Here is a 19,795-nt window from a genome sequence, read left to right on the forward strand (position 1 = left end):
ATAACTGCCATAGGCCTGGCCAAGTCACTTTCCATCAGAACATATTTTTGATTTCTGAAGAGACCAATTAGGCCACATTGGAATCTCTATCCAAGGTGCTGAATCCCTGTCAGGGCAGAAAAATGCCGCAGGAAATAGCAAATTGTCTAAGTGGACCTGGCATGACATGTCTGGTGTGTGTCTCCTTGGCTCACCAAGGCCAAGCAGAAATCAGCATCATCTGGAAGAGAGGGGAGGGGCGAAGGAAACATTGCAGGATCATGTCATAAAGATGCCTTCTGGGGTTCTTTTGATCCATTGATACCAAAGCTGGGAAGACCAGTGGATATTCTGACTCTTGCTTTTCTGTTCAAGATTTAAATGTTGCTTAAAAGTGGTGCATGATGTCAGCACCGCATTCCTGTTCTTGGCACCTCATGAAATCTCTCTCCCCCTCCCACCTTTCTGCCCTCCTGCCTGAGCACTATAACAAAATGACTAATTGGCCAAAGTCAGACATGACAAGCTGTGTCTGGAGAACACCCCTATTGTTCTCAGACTCCTTTCCAATCTTTCATGAACCGTATATCCAGAATTTGAGATTTTACTTCAACAGCATCAGGACTGGGGAGATGTGAGTGCAATGGTTGCTTAATTTTATCTTGTTATTATTGTTGCCAATTCGACTCCAAGCTGGGGAGAGCACAGCTGAGCTTCCTCTATCAGCTCCAGCTCCATGTGGGGACATGACAAAAGCCTCTCACAAAAATAATTAAACATCAAAACATCCAGGCATCCCCTGGGCAACGTCCTTGCAGACGGCCAATCATCTCACACCAGAAGCAATTTTGCAGTTTCTCAAGTTGCTCCTGACACAGTTTTTTTTTGTTATTTACACCTATCGCTCACATTTTACCCAAAGACTTCAAGGTAGTGTACATGGCCTTCTTCTTCTCCATTTTATCTTGACAACATCCAGGTGAGGTAAGGTGGATGGAGACAAGATAATTATATATATATATATATATACACACACACACACACACACACACACCAATACAACAACTCTTTATTGATTAGTCAATTTTGACCATATTAAAACATATGAAACATAAAAACTTACACACTTACCCATACATACAGTAAAACCATTTATAGATACAAAGCATCCCAGCCTACAAGCCTACCAAACCACGCCTAGGTAATTGTGCAAATACGGAGTAAAAAGATTAAAATTAATTATTCCCTTAAGGTAAGGTTTAAGCGAGGGCAAGGGTAAGTAAAACTAGTGGCTTGTCCATGGTAAATTTTAAATTTGGATTTTTTAAATGGCATTAATGTCACAGCTCTCAGCTTCCATCTTCTCGCGGATGACCAGCGCTTTTTGCGTAAAAAGGGTCAGTTTTAAAATAGAGCTTTTATCTGAACCCTGTAGAAAGATGTGCAATTTCTCCTTATTCTCTAAATGAGTATGGTTCTCCAGCAGAGGCTCTAAATAGAAAGATCGAATCCTGTTGTAATAGGGGCATTTTTAAAAAAAGTGTTCTGAGTCCTCCACTTCTGCATCAACCTCATGGCACCCACAGGTTCTCTTCGTATAGGGGATATTCTGATGTCTACCTAGCTTAGACTTAATATCGAGTTGCTCGAATCTAGCCTGGGTAAAAGGTTTTCTAATATGTAGTGGAAGTGTAAAAAAGAGGTAGGTTGTCATGCCCACGCTGCATTTAAATTTAACCAGGTATGGATGATTCTACATCAACAGACGGGAACTTTGCTCATTCTTGCTCACAGCTGTCTGCACCAGTGGTCTCCAACCTACAATTCTTCAGGTATTTGGACTACTGACCCCATCCAGCGTGACCAATAACTGCAGTGACTGGGGATGATTATGGTGATATTTATTTCTAACCTACTCCCCAAATGGTGATTCAGTGTGGCTTACAGCTAAAAACATATAAAAAAGGTGAACATTAAAAATTGAACTAAACTATTAACAATATTAATATGATTCTAAACCACTCAAAAATATAAAATACTATTAAAAGATGAAAAAAAATAAAAGGAGTTCAGATTTAAAACAACAGTCTCAGGCCATCCCTTAAAACAGTTTTCAATAAAAGCTTGTGATGGTGGTGAGACTGAAAAAGGACTTCTCCTGATGATCTAAGGGCCAGGGATGGCCATATAGAGATATACAATGTGCCAGTTAACGTTGATCTGAGACAGGTTTGTAGTCAGAAACACTTAGGGTGCCTCTGAAGGCTGGTCTACATAGGCATGACTTTCCATCCTATTGAGCCTAGAACTTCCTATAGACGTTCTTAACCTGTTGGTCCCCAGATGTTTTGGCCTTCAACTCCCAGAAATCCTAACAGCTGGTAAACTGGCTGGGATTTCTGGGAGCTGTAGGACAAAACACTTGGGGACCCACAGGTTGAGAAGCACTGTCCTGTAGGTGAAGCCTATACTCTACAACAGAACTATGACAGCTCCACACGTTATTAGGGCTTCCATTTCTTAGGTTCAGCTCCCTTCAAGGTGTCTCTTGAATCCAAATTTTGAATTGCATTCAACCTTTAGCTCAAGTCAGTTCTTATTTAAATAAACATGATTCCAGTCACATCTTCTCGTATTCAATGCAAACTAAGTACAAATAATTGAACTTGTGTGCAACCCTGTGTCACTGGCATGTATGTATAGAAGTACATGTGCAAGGCATCTGTTGCTGGAGCAAAACCAAGTTGAGATACTTAAACTCCCAAATCAAACTATAGTACACAAGGGAACCTAAATTTGATATTCTCTTAGAAGTTGAGACAGGTAAGGTCCAAAATGTCTCTTCCACAGGATAAAAATACAAATACAAAAACAAAACCTAAGCAACCATTTCCCATCTTTTGATGAACCACCAAATTAGCCTGGCTCTGACATTTGTTAGAATACTATGTGCCTCGGCATGTAGATACTATGATTTCTGGCAGTACAATTAGTATATTTTGCTTGCCTGATTTTTACATCAACCAAGAACAGAGGCCAGGAATAAATCAAAAGCATTGGTCTCAACAAAAGGTAAGATTAACAGGGCTTGAATCTTGGGCAGTGAAAATAGAAACATTACAAGAAAGAGGCTTTTTTCAGCCACAAATGCTGTGGGATATGATTACATTCACCCCCTACATTCAGCACCTTAACATTCATCTGTGAAAAGGTCAGAAGACACAACTTATGTGCACGGAATACCAGCACCTTGTACAGAAACATTACATTTTTATTATGTATAAAAACATAGCCTTCACCCACCTGCGCACCTGCCTAATCACGCCAGCCAGGGGAGGTCCCATAAACCTTCCCAAATTTTCTTGCCTAATAGTTTTCCCCTTTTTTAAAAGGGAAAGTGCAACTATAATGGGATGATATATGGTAGATCAAGATTTTCCACATCTTGGCTCAGTCATTAATCATAATAGAGAGTGCAGTCAAGAAATCAGAAGACTAGAACTTGGAAGGAGATATTTGAAGGAAGTAGAGAAAAATCCAGAAGTGTAAAGATGTATAATTGAATACTAGAAGAAAAATTGCCCTCTTCTAAGTGTGATTATGAATGTCAGGCAGTGAAGAAAGTTAGAAAATCATTTGAAATGTGGTGCTGGAGAAAAGCTTGTGACTATTGTGAACTGCTAAAAAGACAAATATATGGGTCATAGAACAGATCACGCCTGAACTTTCCCTAGGTGTCAAGGTGACTAAATTGAGGTACTATGGCCATATCATGAGAAAGTATGATCCATTTGAAAAGAAAATAATGCTTGGTCAGTTAGGAGGGAGTAGCAAAAAAATAAGATTGCATTCCAGCAAGGAAGACTTGATCAAGGAAGCTATGGCTCTGAGTCTAGAAGACCTGAACAGAGAGGTCATTTGAGGATCATTCATATTGTTCCCGTAGATCAAATTCAACTTGATGGTCATTAACAAAAACACAATAAGAATTTCATATATCAGAAAGATTTTCTTTAAAATTCATTGATTTCACAATAGAAGTCAAAGTAAAGGGACAAATTAAGCTGCACAGTACATGGGGGAAAGATCTTGGAGTCCTCATGGACAACAACTTAAACATGAGCCAACAATGTGATGCGGCAGCTTAAAAAGTCAATGGATTTTGGCTTGCATAAATAGGAGTATAGTGCCTAGATCCAGGGAAGTCATGGATCTAACTATTTATTCTGCCTTGGTCAGACCACACCTGGAATACTGTGTCCAAGTCTGGGCACCACAATTGAAGGATGATATAATGAGGGACTAAGGCTCTTTGTCTTAAAGAGATGGTTTGGTTTCTAAAATAAGAAATTACCATGTTTTGCGTATTCCCAGTCCATCAGACAAAGCTAATGGCCTAAAAGTAAGGAAATGTGAATGTGTGATGTGTGTCTTCAAGTCTTTTCTAACCTATGGCAACCTGATATCATGGTGTTTCTTGACAAGATTTATTCAAGGGAGGTTGTGTCATTGCTTTCCTTTGAAACTAAAGAAAATTGTCTCATCGAAGGTCAATTGGCTTCCTTGGCTAAGTGAAATCCGAACCCCAGTCTCCAGAGCCATAGTCCAATGCTAAAATCACTACACCACACTATCTCCCAAAGGGAGCATGGGAGTTGTAGTCAAAACAACCAAAGAGCTAAATGTTTCCCAATCCTAATATGTATTTTTGACTTTTTAATTACAGGAAATGTAACTTGTTTTTTCCAGGTCTTGAAACAAACACATTCTGCACATGGTCTGAGGCATCTTTTTCATGAAAATGGCCACATTATTTTCTACAAGGAAAACACCCCAGTTGCCCCCCGCTGCAGTGCAAAAGGAGGCTAGGTGAAAAATTTCCTTTGCATATAACAGAAAGGTGCCGTCTTCTGAGAAGCTTTGCCCAGCAACAGTTTCTTAGCAGTTGATGTGGAAAGGAAAACCAGTGGTTTGTTAACACCTGCTCAGGGGGTCAGAAAGATTCATTAAAATACAGGAAGAAGGACATCCTGCAGGGAAGTCAGAAAGACCCTCTAATTGTATTATTATACATAGACACAGATATGGCACTTTAATCTCAATCCCGCCAGTTCACTCTCACCAGGTGGCCCTGCAGTTTCTGGGTGAAACGGGTCTTTTGGGGCGGGAATATATAACTGCAGGCAAGGTAAAAGGGAAGCAGGCAACCAATGCACAACACGGGTGTGAAGTGGCAACACTGTGCTTTGTTAGGAGACTTAAGCCTCTGTCACAAGCAAGAAAGGAATTCTGCTCTGGGAACAGCTTGACTTGCACTGACTTCTAAATCCTTCAAGGCAAGTTAGAGAGTAAACTTTTGCTACAGTCAAAGATCAACTCAGCAGCAAAGGGGAGAGAGGAAATGCAGTGGGGAACAGGATGTGGTCCTCTTTTTCCTCTCTGTGGGGCAAAGAATAGAAGAGGAATCAAAGTGCAAATTCCCTTGAGGAAGAAGCAAGCAACTCCTGGTTGACCCTCATGTCGGATCCATCGCTGTTAGGCTGGCAAGGCATTCGGAGAGCGCTAATTAAACCTCATTCAGTCTCAGGAGGGCAGCTGCTCTGAACTCCACGTCTCCGGATGGGGAAAAATAAGGCATAGAGCTGTGGGAGGTGGCCTCTCGCCAGCAGCAGGACTAAGCGTTCAAGAGCTTTGTCCCCCACCCATTTATTCACTCAGCACCCCGCTCTCTAGCTTCCGCAAAGTAGAGTTAAATTGTTTAAAGGAGCTTGGCTGAATAGTAGTGCCAGGACAATCATACTAGGGCCATGAGCAATAGGCTACGATGATGATAAGTAGTGCCAGGAATACCCCCTTGGGAAGAGATTCCCACCATGATGCTATCAGAGCTTGGAAAAAGTTAGTTTCAGGGGATGACATCTCACCAAATCCATAATGACCAGCACCTAACAAAAACATATCAACTACTCCAAGGCCCATTGTTTCCCTTTAAGAAACCTTACTTCTAACAGAGATAATAGCCTAGCTTGCTGCCCACCTAAGCAGCTTGAAAACAATTGTGACTATCTGTGGAGAATCTAGGTACCGATTAATGCGGGGAGGCTAATTTTACTTAATTTACGACACCATAAAACTGCTGGCGTGCGAAGAGCTATGAGGAAATACTACCATATACATGACAAACATCCAATGCCATTATTAGACATGCAACATACAGACAGACAGACAATAGAGGCAATTTAACTTTAACTTGGACAAATTGATTTATGCATTTCATATGTTTTAAGTTTTGTATACTGTCATGTTTTAATGCCTAATGTAAATTGTTTTTTAACTGCTTTATGTTTTATTGGATTATACTGTTGTTTTATTGGCATTGAATTTTTGCCAGGTCTGTAAGCCGCCTTGAATCCCTTCAGGTGAGAAAGACAGGATAGAAATGATGTAAATAAATAAATACTGTACCATCAAAAAGGACTCGGTGTCACAGTGGATGATGAAGTGGCAGCTCCTCCTGTGGCCAGAATCGAGCATACCCTCATGAAGCTGGAAGCTGGAAAAAGTTAAATTGCCTCTATTGTCTGTATGTATGTTATATGTCTAAGAATGCCATTGAATATTTGCCATGTATATGTGCATTGTAATCCGCCCTGAGTACCATTCGGGGTGAGAAGGGCGGAATATAAATACTGCAAATAAATAAATAAATAAATAAATAAAAGGTGATATCATGAGAAGTGTATCAGTCAGAGGTCTTAGTATATAGAAAAGTTGACATGTGTTGAGAAGTCATGCCTTCAGGTAACTGGAGGGATCAAACCCATGTCTCTCTCTCACACACACCCAATACATTTCTGAACAGGTATACTCCAGTTCATGAAGTTGGAAGTGTTTCTGGACATTACTTCTTTCAGAGATACTAGAGGCATGAATAACAAGGAAAGAATGGAGATATGTTCCTACATCACAAAAAGGAGAGCAGGTTCAAAAGGAACATCACACACACACAAAATCACACAATGGGATTAGGTAATCCTTTCTGAAAATATTTTACATTTTCTAGAGAACAATTGAAAGCTTTTTTCCGAGGACCCATCTACAGTGCCATACAATCCAGTTTCTGAATGCAGATGATCTGCTTTAAATTGGATTATATGGTCAGTGTAGATGGGGCCTAAGGGCCCTTCCAGACAGGCCCTATATCCCAAGACCTGATCCCAGGTTTTCTGTTTATCCCAGATTATCTGGCAGTGGGGACTCGTATAATCCAGTTTAAAGCAGAAAATCTGGGATCAGATCCTGGGATATAGGGCCTTTCTACACTGCCCATTATAACACAGTTCAAACTGCATTATTTGGCAGTGTAGATGGGGCCCAAATTGCATCCTGGGATAATTTTTCTCCTTTAACAGTCCCCACTTTTCATACGATTTCCATTTTGGTGATAAAAATGTATTTGTTTCTTCAATCTGTCAGGATGATTGAAGCAGGCTAATCTCCTTTTCCTTTTTCACATATGTTCAGTGATTCTGGAGGCAGCTATTGTTTAGCTTGCCAGTTATATATAAACACACACTGCTACAGTAGGATCACCTACAGGAGAATCCCATTCTTTCCCAGGTAAAACTTTATCATACTGTTTACTGCAAACAGGTTGGTAAAACCCAGCAGCGAAGCTCTGCCTTGGTCCAACCCTTCTTCACCATCCTCCCAATTCGATGGTACAACCACAACCTTCCAACTGGACGGAGGACGAGAAAAAAGAGGAATGGGTGTTTAGGAAGGACAGTCATAAAAAAAGTTTGTAAAAAGAAGCTTCTTTGTCAGAGGCTTTTTTTTAACTGAGTAGGAAATTTTACTTGGCCTTGCTTGTGTTGATGTTGGTGCTTAAGGTATGGAAGAGAAAGAAATAGAAATTTGACTGGTGGCACCTATAATTCTCATAAATCATTTCATACAAAGTTCCATGTCAAATGGGCCAAACACAGCCATTTTTTGGGAAAAGAAATAGCTGAAGATTGCCAGCTAGACCCAAACTGAATGTCAACATAAGTGTAACCATCATTTTTTTGGTCAAAAGTGGTTCATAAATATGAAATTCTTGAGAAAATAATGAAGTAGACAAAAACCAGAAATCGAAAATGTGTTTTTAGGACATGTCCAAGATAATTGACTCACCAGGCAACACAACCATACTATGATGTTTTATTTTAATGCCAAAGGACAGCGTCATACTTAGTTTGGTAGCTCTGTGACAAAGTGTATGGGTTTGGACTACATAACAGGCATATCGTTTAAATTACAGTATAGGTGTGCAAGAATGCCTTGCAGATTTTTACTGCCACCTCATCCTGCTTCGAACCAAGGAGTGATAGTGTTTGGTAATACACACAGTTTTACATGCATGAGAGAGACTCGACTCCTGGCATTTCTAGTTAAGGGGGCCCTGTCTAGCAGTACTTAACAAAAGGATTCAATTCAGATTTCAAAAGCCACTGACAGCAGCCTGCAAGACAAAGCATTGGTCTGTGACAATATCAAGCAGCTTATTATATCCATGCTCTGTAGGCTGTTGAGTACCTAAATCTTTCTAAGGAAGGGATGCCAAAGGATCAGCACTCCTCTCTTGTGTTGAAGCCACTGTCCCATATTCAGAGCCCGTGAAAATTTTTCTAATGATCTTCAAGGAGCAGGACAAACTACCATACATTGTCTGAACAGAAGTGCAAGCATACTTTTGTGAATAATGTCTCTGAAATCAACTCCTTTGAATTGTTTTACACTCAACAATTCACTTTTCTTTTTGGCTCCTGTACAGTGGTTCTCAATCTGGGGTCCCTAAATGGTAAACCAGCTGGGATTTCTGGGAGTTGTAGGCCAAAACAGGTTGAGAACCACTGAACTAGAAGTTTTTTTTTTTTTTTTTGCGGCAGTGCATTGGTCAGACAGTGAAGAAGCTCTGGAGAAACACAGGCTTCCAGAAATAAGTTGCAAGAGGATGCATGTAGTCAACTATGCAGCCGTGGTGGTGCAATGGGTTAAACCCTTGTGCTGGCTGAACTGCTGACCTGATGGTTGGAAGTTCAAATACGTGAGACGGAATGAGCTCCTGTCTGTCAGCCCTAGCTTCCCATGTGGGGACATGAGAGAAGCCCCTTGCAGGGTGGTAACACATCTGGGCGTCCCCTGGGCAATGTCTTTGAAGATGACAGATTCTCTCCCACTTGCCTCAATTTGCCCGTTACAATAAAAGAAACTATGGAGTAAAGTTTGATCTGGGAAAAAGCAGGATTCTCCTTAAGCATTTCTACTATAGCTGTGTGTGTTTATGTACAACAAGCAAGGGAAAGAGCTGCTGCCTTCAGAATCCCTTAGGCCCCATTTGCACTGCCATATAATCCAGTTTCTGAATCCAGATTATCTGCTTTGAACTGGATTATATGACAGTGTAGATCCAGCCCTATGGAGCATGAAAACAGAGAAAAGGAGCTGGCAGATAACCTAGCCTCACCAGTCACCCTCCAGGATATTAAAAAAAACTGTATAGATCTATCAATTTGGCCACAGACATGACATCATAAGAAAACTGGAGGCTGGTGAAAAAAATAGTCTTTAGATGCATTTTGGAAGAAGCCTCCAAGTGGTCCCTAAAAGTCTCAAAATGTTTCTGTGCCTACTTATGCAGAGCTTCACTGACCTGCTTGCTTCATTTCACATGTGCATGTTAGTTTTCAATCAAATTTTTTTACTTGTTTTGATGCTGAACTCTTATAGCCACCTATCTTGATTTATTCCATGTTATTCCTTCCCAATATTCTATTAGAAAAGCAATGCGTAGGAATATATCTACTTTGTTAAGTGAGATATGTCTGCATTCCAATATACATATCATTTCCTTCAATGCCAGATAGTAGTATGCTAGGAATAAATTGTTTGGGATCTGAATGTTTCACCAAGTTATATGGAACAACTGTGTTTTTTCACAGAAAAAGTAATGCATTGAGGTAAGGTGTTGTAGTGTAGTCACACCCTGAAATATTAATTTTCCTCATGTTGAGAGAATGTCAACATCATCATCCTGAGTATGAATAGTTAGAGCACAAAAAGGAAGGGGCTCATAGCATCCTTGTTACCAATCTAGCCCCATCCTTGGATTTTGTGAAGAGTTCCATACTTAAAGCATTTTCAAAAAGTATTTGCCCAGCTTTTACCTGAAGATCTCCAGTAATGGAGATGCCCTCATTGGTACCATTGACAAAATCCTCTTGCTGTTGGTACTGTGCCTTCAGGATGAATCTAACTTATAGTGAGCCTATCATACAATTTTCTTTGCAAAATGCTATGGAATCATGGGAGCTGTAATTTTACAAGTTCTTGAGCCTTCTCTACCAAAGAAGGCTGATGTCTCACCAAACTACAAATCCCAGGATTGCATAGCATTGAGCCATGGCAATTAAATTAGAGATGAAGCTCCCTCAAGTGGAGCTTCATGTGCTCCTGAAGCAGCTTCTCCTTTTGGTTTTGGCTCAGCACTAAGAGTACCATATTATGTGAATCTAATGTGCACCCCCAGTGGCGTAGTAGGTTAAACCACTGAGCTGCTGAACTTGCTGACCGAAGTCACTGGTTCGAATCTGGGGAGCAAAGTGATCTCCCGCTGTTAGCCCCAGCTTCTGCCAACCTAGCAGTTTGAAAACATGCAAATGTAAGTAGATCATTAGGTACCGCTCTGGCGAGAAGGTAACAGCACTCCATGCAGTCATGCCAGCCACATGACCTAGGAGGTGTCTATGGACAACACTGCCTCTTTGGCTTAGAAATGGAGATGAGCACCAACCCCCGGAGTCGGACATGACTGGACTTAACGTCAAGGGAAAACCTCTACCTTTAATGTGCATCCTAATTTTGGTGAGGTAATTTAGCCACAAAAGATTAGTATTATATTTGAGTGAACAGGGTATATTCAAAGGGGGGTGCTTCACCTTCTAAGGCTGAGGGGGTGTGACTTGCCTAAGGCCATGCAGTGGCCAAGCAGTAATTCAAACCATGGTTTGTCAGCGATCCAGTCCAACGCCCAAATTTTAGGCTGCATCAGTCCTCAAAACTACTCTTACTGCAAGATATTTCTCCTGATCCTTAAGCTTATTAATCTAGTCCCTTGAGGCAGAAGGAAACACATTTCTATGTGACAGCTCTTCCATTACATATCTACTCTTGTATCGTATCTTGTCCAGGAATATGTTAGATCTTAAGACAAATGCACTACAGGAGAAACACCAGATTGCCTAGAGCAATTCCTTACACTTTCTAGAATGTAATCTGTACAGCTGGAGGAGTCCAAATCCAGGGACTCAAGTACTAGGAACTATATAAACTTTTGAGTAACTTTGTGGTGTACTCCAAAGACAATTTTTCAGCTGGCCTGCCCTCTGCTACAGATGGCCAGAGGGTGGCACTGCAACTATAAACTGGGAAGGAGTCAGAGAATAAAGACGGCCAAGGAACATTTCAACAGTCAACTAAAGCTCTTGACCTCAACCTCATTTGAGTAAGTATTTATTTACAATCAGCCTTTTATATGGAGCACCTATTAGAAGAGCTGCGAAATCAAAAAATACTCATAAATACAAAAATCACTGTAAGATAAACGATATAAAGATGCCTTCAGGTTGCCCCTTTGCTTGATGTCCAGGATGGGTTAGGAAGGTCAGACTGAAAACTGGAGAGGGCTTCTGTACCTTTAATCCTTTTGTGGTAGAGGGAATTTCAGCACATGTTGCTGTTGCATCTCATGTAACCAGCTTACAAGACACACATGCTGAAATTCCCTTTTTCACACAACCATTTAAGGAACAGCAGTCCTTTCCATTTTCTGCTCCATCGACCCTAGCAGTGGTCCATCTCTGGCCTGCAATCCTTGACAAAACTGAACCTCTTTAATAACACAATCCAAAAACTCTTGGCCATTGTTTTCTCTTCTTTCTTGCTTACAGACACAAGCAAAGCCTTCCACACATCGTGCCATTCCTTTTTGCCAAGCCCAAATAGAAAGCCTTCTAGCTGCTTTTGAAAACACATGCAAAATTCCTGTAAGAAGGAACTGTCTGGCACCCTGGGCCCAAATTTAGGTTGGTGCCTCTAGGAAACCGTTCACAAGGGTGGGGAGAGAAAGTGAATGTGTTTTCAGATGTGATGTTTCTATTTCACAAGACTGACAAATTTATTACTTGCATTTGCAAAAATAAAAAGTTCAAGGGAGAAAGAAAGATCATTGAACTGAGAAGCATCAATACTTAGGCTGGATCTACACTGCTCTATATCCCAGTATCTGATCCCAGATTATCTGCTTTGAACTGGATTATATGAGCTGGGTCAATGCAGTGAACGTCATGGATGTAGCGTATCTGGATTTCAGTATGGCCTTTAACAAGGTCCCCCATGACCTTCAGACAAACAAAATAGTCAAATGTGGGCTAGGCAAAACTACGGTTAGGTGGATCTGTAATTGGCTAAGTGAATGAACCCAAAGGGTGCTCACCAATGCGTCGTCTTCATCCTGGAAAGAAGTAACCCAGGGTTTTGTCCTGGGTTCTGTTCTGTTCAACATCTTTATTCATGACTTAGATCAGAGGTCCCCAAACTAAGGCCCGGGGGCCGGATGTGGCCCTCCAAGATCATTTACCTGGCCCCTGTCCTAAACTGTAGACTTGGGGTTAACCTAAGTCTACCTGGTCTTTGGAGGTCTCTTTGCTTACTTATAGCCTTATGAGATCATCTAGATGGTCTTTGAAGGTCTCTTTGCTTAGCTACGGCCTTATGAGGCCATCTAGATGGCTTTTGGAGGTCCCTTTCCTTACCTATGGTTTTATGAGATTGTCTAGATGGCCTTTGGGATCCCCTTTCCTTATCTATGGTCTTATGAAACCATCTAGATGGTCTTTGAGGGCCCCTTTCCTTACCTATGGTCTTATGAGACCATCTCGATGGTCTTTGGAGGCCTCTTTGCTTACCTATGGTCTTATGAGATCGTCTAGATCAGGAGTCCCCAAACTAAGGCCCATGGGCCAGATGCAGCCCTCCAAGGTCATTGACCTGGCCTCTGTCCTAAACTTTAGACTTAGGGTTGACCTAAGTCTGAAATGACTTGGAGGCACACAACAACAACAACCCTAATTTTGGACTATTTCATCATAGTCTGGCCCCCCAACAGTCTGAGGGACTGTGAACCGGCCCTCCACTTAAAAAGTTTGAGGACCCCTGACTTAGATGAAGGGTTAGAAGGCGTGTTCATCGAGTCTGCAGATGACACCAAATTGGGAGGGATAGCTAGCTAATTCTCCAGAAGACAGGAACAGAATTCAAAACAATCTTAACAGATAAGAGAGCTGGGACAAAACTAACAGAATAAAGTTCAACAGGGACAAATGCAAGATACTCCACTCAGGCAGAAAAAATGAAATGCAAAGATACAGAATGGGGGATGCCTGGCTCAACAGCAGTACGTGTGAAAAAGATCTCGGAGTCCTCATGGACAACAAGTTAAACATGAGCCAAAAATGTCATGTGGTGGCTAAAAAAGCCAATGGGATTTTGTCCTGCAGAAATAGGAGTATAGTGGCTAGATCCAGGAAAGCCAACCCCTCTATTTTGCCTTGCTCAGACCACACCTGGAATACTGTGTCCAATTCTGGGCATCACAACTTAAGGGAGATGTTGACGAGCTGGAATGTGTCCAGAGAAGGGTGACTAAAATGATCAAGGGTCTGGAGAACAAGCCCTATGAGGAGCAGTTTAAAGTGTTGGCCATGTTTAGCCTGCAGAAAAGAAGGCTCAGAGGAGACATGATGAGGGCCATGTATAAATATGTAAGAGGAAGTCATAGGGAGGAGGGCGCAAGCTTATTTTCTGCTGCCTTGGAGACTAGGGTGTGGAACAATGGCTTCAAACTACAGGAAAGGATATTCTACCTAAACATTAGAAAGAACTTTCTAACTGTGTGAGCTGTTCAGTGGAACTCTCTGCCCCAGAGTGTGGTGGAGGCTCCTTCTTTGGAGGCTTTTAAGCAGAGGCTGGATGGCCATCTGTCAGGGGTGCTTTGAAGGTGATTTTCCAGCTTCTTGGCAGGAGGCTGGACTAGATGGCCCACAAGGTATCTTCCAACTCTATGATTCTATGAGTCTACACTGCCATAAAATCTGGGATCGGATCCTGGGAGAAAGGGCAATGTAGATCCAGCCTTATTTGGCCGGCTTGATCAGCTTACTCTTTTCAGCAAAATGAGGGGGGAAATCTGCGAGGCAATTTCAGCAAAGAGAGAGTGAACATGAATCTGAAGGACTTCCAGTAGAAGGTTCACACCCTGACAATCTCCATCACTTTCTTGTTTGAAGGGCCTTGTCAATTGATCTCAGCAATTATAAAAAAGACGTTCCAGCTAAAAGGGCAAGATTTTTTTCTATATTAATCTTTTCATTATGCAATAACCTGTCTTGTTCATGGGGTCATGTAAGGGGTTCAGATGTCATGACCATTCTTTGAGTAACCCCTCCTACTAAAACCTTCCAAGAAAGGGTTTTCACCTTTCTTGAGGGAGGGAGGGACAAAAAAATCTGTTAATGAAGAAAGAAAAAATGAATAGATGAAGAGTGCCTTTTGTTTGGAGAGCAACAGGAGCTGTCGATCTAGAAGCATCTTCACAAATGCAAGCCTGCATAAAAGAAGTCGTTGATCAAAGCTAAAGCTCTGAATAGTACTTAGAAAAAACAGAGCCCACTGAGTCTCTGCATTCTTGTACATACATGAAAGTTCTGCTGACCATTATGTTTTACAAAAATTGCTTCCTCAGGATTTTTCTAGTGTACCTCTGAGGATAGTACTAGGCAGAAGGTAGGTCTGGATCTACTGGCAAAACCTAGCGAGATTAGCAAAAGATCAGCCAAGGTTTCTACTTACCAGTTCCAGGATCAACAAAATGATTTTTTTTCAATCTACATTAGGCTGCTGAAATGAAGACAATGTGGAATACTGTGTTCAATTCTGGGCACTGAAATATAAGGGAAATGTTGGGAAGTTGGAATGTGTTCAGACAAGGGTGACTAAATGAGTCTGGAGAACAAGCCCTATGAGGAGTGGCTTAAAGAGCTGGCCATGTTTAGCCTGTGGAAGACAAAGCTGAGAGGAGACAGCCATGTATAAATATGTGAGGGGATATCATAGGGAGGATGGAGAAAGCTTGTTTTCTGATGCCCTAGAGACTAGGATGCTGAACAATGGCTTCAAACTACAGGAAAGGAGATTCCACCTCAACATCGGAAGAACTTCCTCACTGTGAGAGCTGTTCAGCAGAGGAACTCTCTCTCTCCCCCGGACTGTGGTGGAGGCTCCTTCTTTGGAGGCTTTTAAGCAGAGGCTGGATGTCCACCTGTTGGGGATGCTTTGAATGCAATTTTATTTATTTATTTATTTATTACATGCATTTATACCCCGCCCTTCTTCCCGAGGGGACTCAGACCTGCTACTTGGAAGGAGGTTCTGGCTGAAGCCTTTCACTGCTTGACTTTGGAGCAAGCAAGTTTGCCTGCAGGATGCAGCAACCTCAAGGAGGAGAAGAAATAAAATAAAATGTTTATTTCTCCTTGGGATTGCCACCTTCCTGGCCAAGCACTGCTTTTTTTCTTTCTTCTTCTCTTCAAGGCCACAACCCTCAGTTGAGCCCAGCGCTCTTTATTAATAAAATAATAAATAAGATCAATGGCACTCCTTATTAATAAAATAATACATATTTAATAAAATATTAAACACATACCCCAGCAAGTATGGAATATCAGACATATTCTGAAAGTTAAATAATAGTGGTAACACTTGCTAGATGGAGGATACCATCTACTAATCTGTGCTTCTCTGCAACTAAGGCACCTTCTACACTGCCAGATAGTCCAATTCTATGTAGATAATACAGATTTTATGTTATGGTTGAGCCTTATGGCTCCAATACTGGGAGACGTGGTCGTAAGACTCCTCGAGAGTCAGACTCTCTTGAGGAGCGAGAGAGGAAACGGCTGCGGGATTTATTTGCAGAACCAACAGACGAAGATTCCTTTGAGGGTTTTACCGAGGGAATGGAGGAAGAGGTGGTTAGCTCAGAAGAGGATGACATGGAATGGACTCGTGTGAGGGAGGATTTGGGTGTTCCTGGTAATGATAGCATGGGAAGCAACTGGCGGGTTGCAGGATCGGACCCGTGGACGAGTTGGAGGGATGGAACGGGATCCACAGCTGGGGATGCTGTGGGGCGTAGTCAAAGATGTTTTAGCTCTGATGAGGATGATGATGATGAGGCACCTGGAATTAGGGTAACAGCTGATAGCGATGAGGAGTTGTAAACTGGCATAAAATGGGGTCTTGAATCCAGGGCTAATTGCGTTGGGCAAGGTAATCTGGACGAATGCTTGGGCTCTTGTTGGGAATTTCCTGAAGACGGGTGTGTTTCGTTTGCTGAATACGTAAGTTACCAAGGACACTGGGCATAGACGGCGGGAGGAACTGTGTGGGCTTTTGTTGTGCAACCTGTGTTTAATCTTATTAGCTTGGACCTCCGTCGTCTTCTTGACGGACATTAATTGCCTACTCTGGATTGACGCTGGACTGACTGACTGACTGACTACGACCTCGGACTACCCCTTCTGTGGCTTTCGGTGGAATTGGTGAATTAAAGATGTCTGTACCTGGCTTTCGACCTCGGACCGGATTGGGACCCTGCTGATCGTTGCTGCCCTGATTGATGTGCCTGGATCCGGATTCCGTTTGTTGCACGGAGGAGTAACAACCTTAGTTACTCATTTGCAGCTTTCGGGTAGCAGAGAGGAATCTGCTGCCAGTTTTTTATGTTTCTTTGAATCTTTGTTTATCAACTTTTGTTTGTTCAAATTGCCGGGCTGAAGTAAGCATTTTCTGTTTAACCCGGATTAAACTCCTGTTTAATCCAGTTTATTTTTTGTACCGCTTTTTGAATCAGCGGAGTCTTTTTTGTGTATCTTTTACACTGAAGGCAAGTGTTTGCCTAGTCCTTTGTTTCATACGGGCACTTTTTAGTTCTGTAACTTTAATAAACTGTGTTGAACTTTATCTGGTGGCGTTCTGTCTGTGACATTTTATTTGACAGTGTAGATGGGGCCTAAATTATCCCTCCCCCCATCCCCAAAAACCAGCCTGACCCAAATAGACGCATGTAGAAAACATTAAGAGCTTTGCATGTATTAGAGGTTCTGATATTGGAGTGCCCCATCTTCTATCTTGCCCTCCTTTTAGGATTGCAACTCGAGGCTTCATCCACACTAGCAAAAATATCAGTACCCACCTCTGTCCCAGTGGTGTTGTAATGCACAACATGTAACCATTTAACTGAAAATACTTATTTTGGGCTTTAATGCGATTTTAAAAGCTTTCTTCTTACTTTGAAATTTCTTGTTTTTTATTTTTTATTAGAATCATAGAACATCAGGAAAAACTTCCTAACTGTGAGAGCTGTTTAGCAGTGGAACTCTCTGCCCCGGAGTGTGGTGGAGGCTCCTTCTTTGAAGGCTTTTAAGCAGAGGCTGGATGGCCATCTGTTGGGGGTGCTTTGAATGTGATTGCCTGCTTCTTGGTTGGACTGGATGGTCCATGAGGTCTCTTCCAATTCTATTATTCTATGATTCTAATAAAAAATAAAAAACAGGAAATTTCAGTAAGAAGAAAGCCTTTAAAAAGCGCATTAAAGCCTAAAATAAGTATTTTCACAGTTAAAATGGTTGTGTATTCCAACACCACTGGGACAGAGGTGGGTATGGATATTTTTGCTAGTGTGGATGAAGCCTCAGGTTGCAGTCCTAAAAGGAGGGCAATAGAAGACGGGCCACTCGAATATCAGAACCTCTAATACATGCAAAGCACTTGTGGACAGGATAAAAGAAGATATAGAAGACTTGATATTCAACTCCTTATCTCGCCTTCAAGGTTCCCCACCTTACTATGATGAAATGTTTCCATTTCAATAATGGGATGTGGCAATCTAAATTTCCACTTGTCTTGTGCAGGCAAGCATGGGTTTCCACTCCTACTGAGATCACATCCACCACCGCCATCATCATTATTACACCACCACCACCACTACAATTTCTCCTTTCCAACAATTCTCTCTCCTTTTTGCCTATGTGTTTGGATACTTTGACTTTTACTTAGCGTATTTAATCTAGTGAAAGCACTGTATTTTAAATGCATCTGCAAGTCTGTTCAGATATCGGCCAGCATGCCAATGCCTTAAATTAAGAAACAGCTTTCTAAGATCTACAGAGATACTCGCAGGAACACCTCAGCAAGTGAGAGCCCAAAAGTGGCAGGCTAAAACCCAGAACTTCAACCAGTGGCTGAGACCAGATGAGAATCTCCCTCCTGGGAATACAGAAGATTGGGTGGCCTGGAAGGCACTGAGCAGTCTGCACTCTGGGACCATGAGATGCAATGGGGCTACAAAGTGGAGTCCTCGACATGTGAGTGTGGAGACAAGCAAACCACAGAACACTTACTACAATGCAACCTGAGCCCTGCCACATGCACAATGGGGGGCCTTCTCACAGTGACACCAGAGAAACACCAAGTGGCTAGCTTCTGATCAAAGGAAACCTAGTATAACTCTACTATTCTATGATTCTATAATGCCAAGTTTTTAGACTTTGTTTGTTACCCTCAATTTGCTTCTGACACGACACGACTGTATTTCAAACGTGTTTTAACTAATGTTTACTGGTTATTGTTTAATCTGTTCATTTTTTCTATTTTGTTTTCTTTACCAACTTGTCATCTATTTTGAATATATTGTTCATTGTGTTTATTTATGTTGTGAGCCACACTGAGTCCTTTTGAGGAGATGGGGCGGGATAGATATAAAGATGAAGAGGATGATGGTGATGATGCAAAGGATACTGGGCCTGGAAGTTCTTGAGAAAGCAAGTCCCAGAAGTAAGCAAATATCCCTTTCACATGCCAGATGCAATACCTTGTTGAACTGTGGAAGTACACTCTCAGTGTTTCATTCTGCTCAACCACTAACACTGATTCTGACTCTCTCTGTATGACTATGTGCCTTCAAGTTGCCTATTGACTTATAGTGATGCCACGGATTTTACAGGGCTTTTTAGCAAGGAATCATCAGAAGTGGTTGTGCCGGTTCCTTCTTCTGAAATCTAAGCCACAGAACCCAGTATTCCTTAGTGGTCTCCTAACCAACTACTATTTCCTGCAATTTGGCAGGGGGTTGGACTGGATGGCCCATGAGGTCTCTTCCAACTCTACTATTCTATGATTCTATGATTCTACTATCCAGAGCTGACCCTTCTTAGCTTCCAAGTTCAGGCAAGATCTGGTGCCTTCAAGGTATTTAGGTCAGCTCCCTTTTTCTGACAGCTAACACTGCTTTTGATTGACTCCAGCAAATTTCACAAGACCTGGACAACAGGAACATTGATGGAAGGGAACATCATCATGCTCCATAAATCTGTCTAATCATCATTTAGAATTTAGCCTCATTGTGTGTCCTCCCCATCTCATGGTAATAGGGTTCGACATTTAACTGGAGGGGTTGGATCTCCACTCTTTGATAGTTAAAGCTCTCTAAACAAAACACCTACCAGCTATTAAAATATAACAAACACAGGAGATGTGGGTTTGTACTGAATAGGCATGTGAGAACCACCCTCCTCTTTTTACATGCTGGCTTACATGTATTTTTTTCTTATGTTCATATATATAAAATTAGGTGCGGGAAGGATGGTCGCTACAC

At 41.7% G+C, this 19,795-nt stretch overlaps 1 protein-coding gene across 3 annotated transcripts in view; it reads right to left on the reverse strand.

Annotated features, from left to right (window-relative positions):
• Positions 1 to 19,795, reverse strand: part of nxph4 (neurexophilin 4) — a 168,902-nt gene that overhangs the window by 36,679 nt on the left and 112,428 nt on the right. Inside the window, exon 1 of one of the 3 annotated variants that reach the window (XM_062971116.1) lies at positions 6,445 to 7,040. The exons of the other annotated variants lie outside the window; for them this stretch is intronic. Within the exon in view, the coding sequence (XP_062827186.1) occupies positions 6,445 to 6,513 (69 nt within the window). The 5' untranslated portion in view covers positions 6,514 to 7,040. Of the gene's footprint in view, positions 1 to 6,444; positions 7,041 to 19,795 lie in introns of those variants that run through there. 3 annotated transcript variants of the gene reach the window in all.

Source organism: Anolis carolinensis, chromosome 2 (assembly GCF_035594765.1).
Source record: "Anolis carolinensis isolate JA03-04 chromosome 2, rAnoCar3.1.pri, whole genome shotgun sequence".
Lineage (NCBI taxonomy): Eukaryota > Metazoa > Chordata > Lepidosauria > Squamata > Dactyloidae > Anolis > Anolis carolinensis.